We start from the raw sequence: 9629 nt of genomic DNA on the forward strand, positions 1-9629 counted from the left end.
AGATGAGTTTCAAAGAAAGATTTTTTTCTAGATTATGCCACTACTATTGGTTACTTCTGTACCTGACACTGTGGTACGTATTTTTTTTTTTTTTTTTTTTTTGAGACAGAGTCTCATTTTATTGCCCAGGCTGGAGTGCAGTGGCACGATCTTGGCTTACCACAACCTACACCTCCAAGGTTCAAGCAGTTCTCATGCCTCAGCCTCCTCAGTAGCTGGGACTATAGGCACGCGTCACCACACCCAGCTAATTTTTGTATTTTTAGTAAAGATGGGGTTTCACTATGTTGGCCAGGCTGGTCTTGAACTCCTGATGTCTTGATCCACCTGCCTTGGCATCCCAAAGTGCTGCAATTATATGCATTTTAAATCTATTCTAATTCAGTAACCCTTTTTTGGGTAGTGTTAACTCTTTTAAGGATCAAGAAACTGAAGCTCAGAGAGGTATTAAACGATTTGTCCAAGGCCACACAATTTATAAGCCTCAGATCCAGGATTCTAATTTTTGCCCTTTTATGCTTTTTTTTTTTTTTTCTTTTCTTTTCTTTTTTGCCAGGGAGGAGGTGGGGGACAAAGTCTTGCTCTGTCACCCAGGCTCAAGTACAGTGGCATTATCTGGGCTCACTGCAACCCCACCTCCCGTGTTCAAGCGATTCTCATGCCTTAGCCTCCTGAGTAGCTGGAACTATAGGCATGCACCAACATACCCAGCTAATTTTGGTATTTTTAGTAGAGATGAGGTTTCCTTATGTTGGCTGGGTGGTGTTGAACTCCTGGTCTCAAGTGATCTGCCTGCCCTGGCCTCCCAAAGTGCTGGGATTATAGGCCTGAACCACTGTGCCTGGCCTATGTTATACTCTTAAGTCTTATTACTTCCTATGTCTTCTTGAGTATCAAATAATTTTAGTACTATAAAGAGTCATGTCTTCCATGAATTTCCAGGGTAATTCTTAACTCTTACCTCTTCAAATATTGATGCTCCTTCATTATCTGTATTCTCTCTTGCAACTCACTATGAGTTGTATAGTGAACCTCCTATTTCTTTTTTTATTTTTTAACTTAAAGACAAGGGTGAAGAAACTTTTTTTTTTTCCTGAGACAGGCAGGATCTTACTCAGTTGCCCAAGCTTGAGGGCAGTGGTGCGATCATTGCTCATTGCAACATTCTAGGATAAAGTGATCCTCCCACCTCAGCCTCTTAAATAACTGGAACCATAAGGGCACACCACCATGCCTGGCTAATTTTTTTTTATTTTGGTAGAGATGCGGTCTCACTATGTTGTCCAGGCTGGTTTCAAACACCTGGGCTCAAGCAGTTCTTCCACCACAGCCCCCATGAGTCTCCAATTCCTATTCCCATGTGTCAGTGGTTCTCAAATTACCTGTTGTGAAAGACCAGTTTGTTTTAATTCGCAATTAATGTGGACCATTATTTCTGTAAAATATAAGAATGTCACAACAATGTTAAATTGCTGTAAAAGTTTCTAAATGCTTATTCTCTTCTGTACCATCTACCAGTAACAGTTTGTGAATCGGCACTGTGGACAAACTTGGATTAGCACTGCTCTGTGCCCCTTAACCTTAGTTTCATAATTTATCTCTCTAAGCTATATTCTAGATGATTTTCTCAGATCTGCTTTCTAATTCTCTTATCTTGTGCCTAATCTATTTAAGGCTATAAAGAAATCTGTTGATTTTTTATTAATGACTACTTTTCATTTCCAGAAGTTATATTTGTTTTTTTCCATTATACCTTCTTTCCAACATAGTACCTCTTTTTCCTTTTTCGTCATTAATCATAGAAAAATTCTTCATTTATAATCAATTTCAGATTTTTTTGTTATCTCCAATTCTTGGAGTGCTAATCTTGCATGTACTGTGTCTGCTAACTCTTTTATGGTCAATTATTTCTCTTTTATTTTTTGTTTGTAAGCTTATCTGCAGGAGATACTATTTTTCTCAGTGCATTATGGAAGCATTTTAGAAACTGGCTTTTGTACTTTTTCAGCACTTTTGTTAGGTACTCCAAGATTTCACCATTCTAAGAACTGTTACTTTACATTAATTTCTCAACTTGGGGAATCCTGTATCACAGAAGCCATGTATATTGATCCCACACATTAAGAAATTCCCTACATTCCAGTCTGGGCAATAGTATGAGACCCTGCCTCAAAACAACAACAATAACAAAAGTCCTTTCTCTTCTTGTTCTTTCTTTAAACCTCCTGGGCAAGAGATAAGCTTCTTTGTGGCCTTGTATCCTGAGACTTTTAATTGCCCCTTTGGAAAGCAAAGCTTTTACATGCAGGGGATCTCAGTTTTAGCCCCTTAGCTTGTTCATGCTTACATCAAAATCTCCCGGTTTTAGTGTTTCTTAAAACTCTGGCTCCTATCCTATCGAGCCCAAATCTGAGTCTGATTTTTTTTTTTTCCTCCATGTCATCTCTTCTCATCAGGATTTAAATTCCTGTTTAGAGACACTTAGAGATTTCTGTTTCTTTCCTACGAGCTTTTTTTTTCTTTACCAACAGTAATTGAATACCTACTCTATTAAAATACTAATAATCGGATGCTTTCCTTGTTCCAGGCACTATTCTAGGTTCTTAACATGTATTAACTCATTTAATCTTCATAATACTGTGGAATAGGTGCTGTTATTTCCATTTATCACATGTAAAACTATTAGGCCCATCTAATAAATTATGGAACTAAGATTTGAACTCAAATAGTCACTTGTGTCATGAAAAACTCTCAAACCATGTTTTTCTTTTGTTCTTGACACCACAAAAATTAACACAGAAAAAGACTTCTATGACCAAAGATGTGGGAGGATTTCCCATACACACCAAGCAACAGACACCAGCTGGGTATTCTCCAGTTTAGTTCTAACAATACATACTCAGAGATAGCATCAGATCCCACAGGCTTAGTCTCACAGGACTGCCCCTTCTTTCCCCCCAGTTGCAAGTCTTGGCCTTCAGAACTTCTGGCCAACTGGCTTCTAGGTGGGGCTCCTATGACCCCCTCTATGAATTCCAGTAATTTGCTAAAGCAGCTCACAGAACTCAGGGAAACACATTTACCAGTTTATTAGGAAAGATTTTTTTAATTTTAATTTTTTTCATCTTTTTTTTTTTTTTTTTTTGAGATGGAGTTTCACTCTTGTCGCCCAGGCTAGAGTGCAATGGCATGATCTCAGCTCACTGTAACCTCCGCCTCCCGGAATCAAGTGATTCTCTTGCCTCAGCCTCCTGTGTAGCTGGGATTACAGGCACCCACCACCATGCCCAGCTAATTTTTTTTTTTTTTTAGTAAAGACAGGGTTTTACCATGTTGACCAGACTGGTCTTGAACTCCTGACCTCAGATGATCTGCCCACCTCAGCCTCCCAAAGTGCTGGGATTACAGGTGTGAGTCACCACGCCTGGCCAGGAAGGATATTTTAAAGAATATAGATGAAAAGATGTGTAGGGTAAGGTATCAGGGAAGATACATATGGCTTCCATGCACCCCCTGGGAATCTCACCCTGTAGGAACCTCTGGAAGCTCTCCAAACCCCATCTTCTTGGGTTTTCATGGAGGCTTCATTATGTAGGTATGATCAATTAAACTATTGGTCATTGATGATTAACTTGACTTTTAATCCCTCTCCCCTCCCTGGAGGTTGTCAGCGGTGGGGCTGAAAATCTCAACTCTCTAATTGTGCCATCATCTTGCCAGTGACCAGCACCACTCAGAACTTTTCAAATAAAAGACATACATAAAAGATAGCACTTTGAAGATCCCAAGGAATTCAGGAGTTGTATGCCAGGAAATGGGAACATATTTCCATCCTATAACATATCTTGGCCATAACTAACTCATAGAGCACTTACTGTCTCTTATTGAAAGTATTTGTTTTATGGCTTCTATTTGATTCTGATCCTCTAGAGTCTAAGAAGCATCTTTTAGTTTTCCTTTCCTCTGTCTTTGTATCTGATACAATGCTTTCTCTATATGTAGCAACTTTCTTTTAAAAAGTCCTAGCAGAGGCTAGGCATGGTGACTCACACCTGTAATCCTAGCACTTTGGGAGGCCAAGGCAAGAGGATCGTTTGAGACCAACATAGGCAACATAGAGAGACCTTGTCTCTACTTAAAAAAAAAAAAAAAAAAAAAGTTCCCAGCTACTTCGGGGGCTGAGGCAGGAGGGTCACTTGAGCCTGGGAAGTTGAGGGTACAGTGATCTGAGATCATGCCATTGCATTCCAGCCTGGGTGACAAAATGAGACCCTGTCTCAAAAAAATAAATAAATAAATAAATAAATAGGCAAATCAAAATTGAAGGACATTTTACATAAAATAACCAATCAACATTCTTCAGAAGTGTAGGACATTTTACATAAAATAACCAGTTAACATTCTTCAGAAGTGCCAAGTCATGAAAGATAAGGAAGAATTGAGGAATTATAGTAGCCTGGGAAAGAATAAGAAGAAATAACTGAATTCAGTGTGTAATGGTGGAACAGAAAAAGAACATTAGCTGAAAACTTGACCAGATCTGAGTAAGGCTTATAGTTTAGTTGTTAATATCATACCTGTTTTAATGCCCTGTTGTTGACTATGGCACTATGGTTTGGTAATATGTTAACATTAGAGGAAGCTGAGTCTAACTTTTCTGTAAACCTAAAATTAATGAAAACTTAAAAAAAAAAAAAAAAAGGCCAGGCGCAGGGGCTCACATCTGTAATCTCAGCACTTTGGGAGGCCTAGGTAGGATTGCTTGAAGCCAGGAGTTGCAGACCAGTCTGGGCAACATAGCAAGACCATGTCACTATAAAAATTAAGCAGCCCCAGGAAAAACTTTTAAGGTTTCTCAATAAATATCCTTTAACTTTTTTCTTTTCAATTCTAGCACCAAGCAGTATCATTTATGTTGGCTGAAATGGTAATGAAAGTTGAACTAGCCAGAATGAGTTACCAAAGAGCAGCTTGGGAGGTTGATTCTGGTCGTCGAAACACCTATTATGCTTCTATTGCAAAGGCATTTGCTGGAGATATTGCAAATCAGTTAGCTACTGATGCTGTGCAGATATTTGGAGGCAATGGATTTAATACAGAATATCCTGTAGAAAAACTAATGAGGGATGCCAAGATCTATCAGGTAAGGTTAAAAATGATTTTTTTTTGGTTTGTGAGGAGAGAGACTATTCATAAATGACAAAGAAGATTTCTTACTATTTAAGAATTTTATGTCCCTAGAAGCAAGAAATTACTATCATATATAGCTGTGAGTCAGTTTTTAGAGAAATTAATTAATAGAAAGAAGAATGTTATTTGTAATTAAGTATAAGTCTGAAGAGAGAACAGACTAACAAAACAAATGGTACAGACATGTGTATTATGTTTGGATTATTTTTCTTTGAGTTTTAATACCTTAGCTAATTGTAACCCAAACTTTTCTCTCCAAAAAGTACGCATGTAATTTAAAATTAATTATTTTGATTTGAATCTTGCCTGGCAGCTCTTGAATTAATTATAACTATACTTGGAGTCAAAGTTCAACATGAGGAGACAGTGATATAAATGAATTCCAAATTAAATTATTAGTCAAAAAAACTTAGAAGAAATTTTATAAAATAAAATATGTGTGCATATTCTTTACATGTGGCTTAAGTAATTACTTAATAATTACCACAGTCTTGCTCTTAAATATCTCTTCCCTTGCTCTCCCTATACCTAGAAAATTATTTGACTTATCCAGTCATTTGAAATATTGAGTTCGAATCAGAATGTTAAGAGTGAGAAGGAATGTTGGACATAGTGCAGCCTCTCCATGTAGATATGAAAAAATTCAGGTCCAGAATTTGTGCCTTACCCAAAGTTGCAGGTTTATCTGGTGATACTCTTCCTCTCCTAGAGCCTTTAATTATAATTATTACTATTAATTATTATCAACCATTTAGCTTTCCTCTGCCATTTGAGAAGATGAACTAACAAATGGCTAAAGTTAGACGTTTAGAATGAAAATAAAGTCTGATCTTGAAATCATTCCAGTATCTTTTTCTTTAGCAACTCTGTTCCATAGGCAAAGGGAGGGAAAAAAAAAATAGATTTAAGAGTAAGAATAAAAGACTGAAGGTGACAGCTTTTAAGAACAGTTCAGAAAAGTTGGACAAATATTTTGCCATATTAAACTTTAGTTTTCCCAAACTTTCTGAAATGTAAATTTTCTTTTTTATGTTTTGAAGACTCTCCTCCAAAATTTTGATAAATGACTTTTTATAATAACTTAAACCAATCTTTAGAGAATTCCATATTTTCAGACTTTCACAAAATCAGGTTTTGGAATCTCTATAGGCTACAGAGCATATATATGATTTGATTCAGTTTTGTATTACAATGCAGCTTACACTACTGTCTAGAATGTTGAATAAATGAAGGTATTTATGTGCTAAAGATATTTAACCTACACTTATATTTTCTTGCAGATTTATGAAGGTACTGCACAAATTCAAAGAGTCATTATAGCCCGTGAACACATTGGCAAGTATAAAAATTAAAGAAATTACTATAGAAACATGATTAAACATTGAGTAACTAGAACACAATCTACTGTTATAGCTCCAGAAAAGAGAAAGGGCTTTAACACTTTTCCAGTGAAAATAAAAATAAGTCCTCTTATATTAAATCTAATCAACTGATTATTATAGTAGTTTATACGTTTGTTTATGATGTCTCTTAAGCAGGTTTTTTATTAAAATTATGTGTTTTCTTTAGTATCACTTTACTTGAATTACATTAACCTAGAAAAGTGCGTATGTTTTGTTATTTGATCTCTTAAGATAAAAATTGCAGAAATTTCTTGGAATTTTATTTTTTTAATGACAGAAAAGTGGGCTTAGAAAGTATTCAAGATGTTACAAAATTTACGTTGAGAAAATATTGTAGAATTTGAATACTATCAAATAACTTGCCATTGACTTTGTAGACCTAATGTATTATTTTATTAAAGTTCATTTTGTTGCAGTTTTAAAAGCATTTGCTTTCAGTCTGGCACAGAAATAGTCAAAATTTTGACATTCACATTCTCCTATTTTATAAAATTTTGAAGAACTTTCTTGGAAATCTTGTTTAATTCTGAGCCCATATTTCACTTGCCTTATCTAAAATAAATCAATAAAGCTTTCCTTAAACTATTTTTATATGATTGTTGGTCTCTAGTTAGCCTTTGGTCTATTGTGCACAATCTTATTTCATGTGTATGCATTTTGGCCAAGAACTTAATACAATTGTTCAATGCCTGTTATTATATCTTTCTGTATTTTTTCCAGAAAATTTCATTACTTCATATAATAGTGTATATTTTGTGTATTTACTATCATGAAAAAAAGTCAGGTTTTAATTTTGAATTGAATAAAGTTATCTGTTCATTTTTATTAGGCTATATTAAACTGTGTTATACTAAATGGAGTGCTTTCTGACATCATATCTCATTCTCTAGCTCCTTGACATCAACTGTGTCCTACATTTCAATTCTGTTCTGACACTATGCAGAGTTAGGCTCAATCCCATAAGGCTGCCCTCATATCATCAGAGGCCAGTCACAAGTCCTGAGTCCCCAAGCTACCCATTCTCTGTCCAACATGACTACAAATTCAGGTATTCCTGTGACCCTGCTGTCAGGTTTGATAATTTGCTAGAATAGCTCACAGAACTCAGGAAAACACTTTACTTATATTTACCTGTTAATAAAGGGTACAACTCAGGAACAATTAATGAAGAAGTACATAGGGAAAAGTATGGAGGGAGAAAGGAGGTGCAGAGCTTCCATGCCTTCTTCCAGCATACTGCCTTCCCAGCATGTCTATGTATTCATCAACTGGGATGTTCTCCAATTCTCAATCGTGAGTTTCCATAGAGATCTATCTCCAGTACTTCTCTCCTCCCAGGAGGTCCAAGGTGAAAGCTGGAAGCTCCCAACTGTAGTAGTCTCCTAGGGTTGCCATGAAAAATACATGGCAGACTTGGTGGCTTAAATAAATTTATTTTCTCACAGTTCTGGAAGCTAGAAGTTCAAGTTCAAGGTGCCATTTGGGATGGTTTCCAGTGAGGCCTCTCTTCCTGTCTTATAGACTGCCACTTTCTATGTCCCTACATGTCCTCTTCTCTGTGCATCATGAAGGATTGGGTTAGGGGGAGCTCTTGTGTCTTTTTCTCCCCTTCTAAGGACACCAGCCCTATGAGATTAGAGCCCTATCCTCCTGACCTTAATTAACTTCCTAAAAGGCCCTGTCTTCAAGTACAGTAACATTGAGAGTTAAGGTTTCAACATAGGAATTTTGGATGGACACAATTCAGTCTATAACATCACCCTCTAGTTACTTAGTCCTTCTGGTGACCAGACTCCTCTTGAGACTGTCTAGCGGCCTAACCCTAAGTCATCTCATATGCTAAACTCAGGTATGATTGAAAAGGGTTTATAAGAAATAGCAGAAAATACTCCAAGCACTCAAGAAATTCCAAGTGTTTTAGGATCTCTGTGTCAGGAACTGGGGACAAAGACCAAAAAAATTTCTTATACCACACTAACTTACCAAAATAAAAATCTAATCTTTTACAAATATAAAATATTTAAATGACTTTTCCTTCATGCTCAATGATGAAATTGTATTTAAATGATACAGCTTGAGATTGGTTAAGGAGATTTAGAAATTTCTTAATTGGGTATTATGTAGAAATGAGAATAGAATATATATAATTCAAATGCAAATTTGAATTTGCAATACACAGGCCCAGCCATTTTTTAACATAAAGCTTCTAGAAATGGGGTGGGCATGGTGGCTCATGCCTATAATCCCAACAGTTTGGGAGGCTGAAGTGGGAGGATCACTGAAGCCAGGAGTTTGAGGACAGTGAACTATGATAGCTATTTATAGTCCAGCTATTTATACTCCAACTATGAACTATTTATACTCCAGCCTGGATGACACAGTGAGATCTTGTCTAAAAAGAAAAGAAAGTTTCTATACAAGATATAAATGTACACCAAAGCCTTATGACGGGAATATTAAAGTATCCTTGCTAATAAATATTAACCACTTACATAATTTTATATCAGTTAAGCCTTGTTAGTCCCAAGTAACAAATGAACTTAAGCTACTTTAATCAAATATGTATTTTACGTATGTGGAAATGCCTCCTAGATCTGAAAGGCAGGAATGGAGTCAATCTCAGGAAGGGACTAAAACCAGAATAACCAGTCCTCAGGATTCCTTGAAATATATATAGTCTTTTGCTAACTCTCTACTTGTGTCATATTTTATTCATTGTTGCTCTGTAGCCTAACTTCCTCTGCTTCTTTGATCCCATGATAGAATCAGACTTCACTGTAGCATATTTATAAACTGGATTGACCATCACACATATAAGCTTGCTGACTAGGGCCATTACAAGAAGGAGGGTAGGTACAATCATGGACTACAAACATGATTGTTAGTTGCCTCCATCTGTCAATTGATGGTTCCTAGAGAAAGCATAGTTTTATATGTGATCTGGTAGGTTTACAACAATTGTAATGAATGTTTAAGCAATCTATCAGTCATCAATTTGCATAGAGGGAGAAGAATTATTTGGTGACTCCTCTGGAT

General features: G+C 36.3%; 1 protein-coding gene across 1 annotated transcript in view; it reads left to right on the top strand.

Moving 5' to 3' along the window:
- The window catches only part of ACADM (acyl-CoA dehydrogenase medium chain), a 33050-nt gene extending 25602 nt beyond the window's left edge, over nt 1-7448 (top strand). The window contains exons 11-12 of the mRNA XM_039473607.2: nt 4895-5143; nt 6471-7448. Of these exons, the coding sequence (XP_039329541.1) occupies nt 4895-5143; nt 6471-6542 (321 nt within the window). The 3' untranslated portion in view covers nt 6543-7448. The remainder of the gene's footprint in view (nt 1-4894; nt 5144-6470) is intronic.
- The last annotated feature ends 2181 nt before the right edge of the window (nt 7449-9629 follow it).

The sequence above is a fragment of the Saimiri boliviensis genome, chromosome 11, assembly GCF_048565385.1.
Source record: "Saimiri boliviensis isolate mSaiBol1 chromosome 11, mSaiBol1.pri, whole genome shotgun sequence".
Classification (NCBI taxonomy): Eukaryota; Metazoa; Chordata; class Mammalia; order Primates; family Cebidae; genus Saimiri; species Saimiri boliviensis.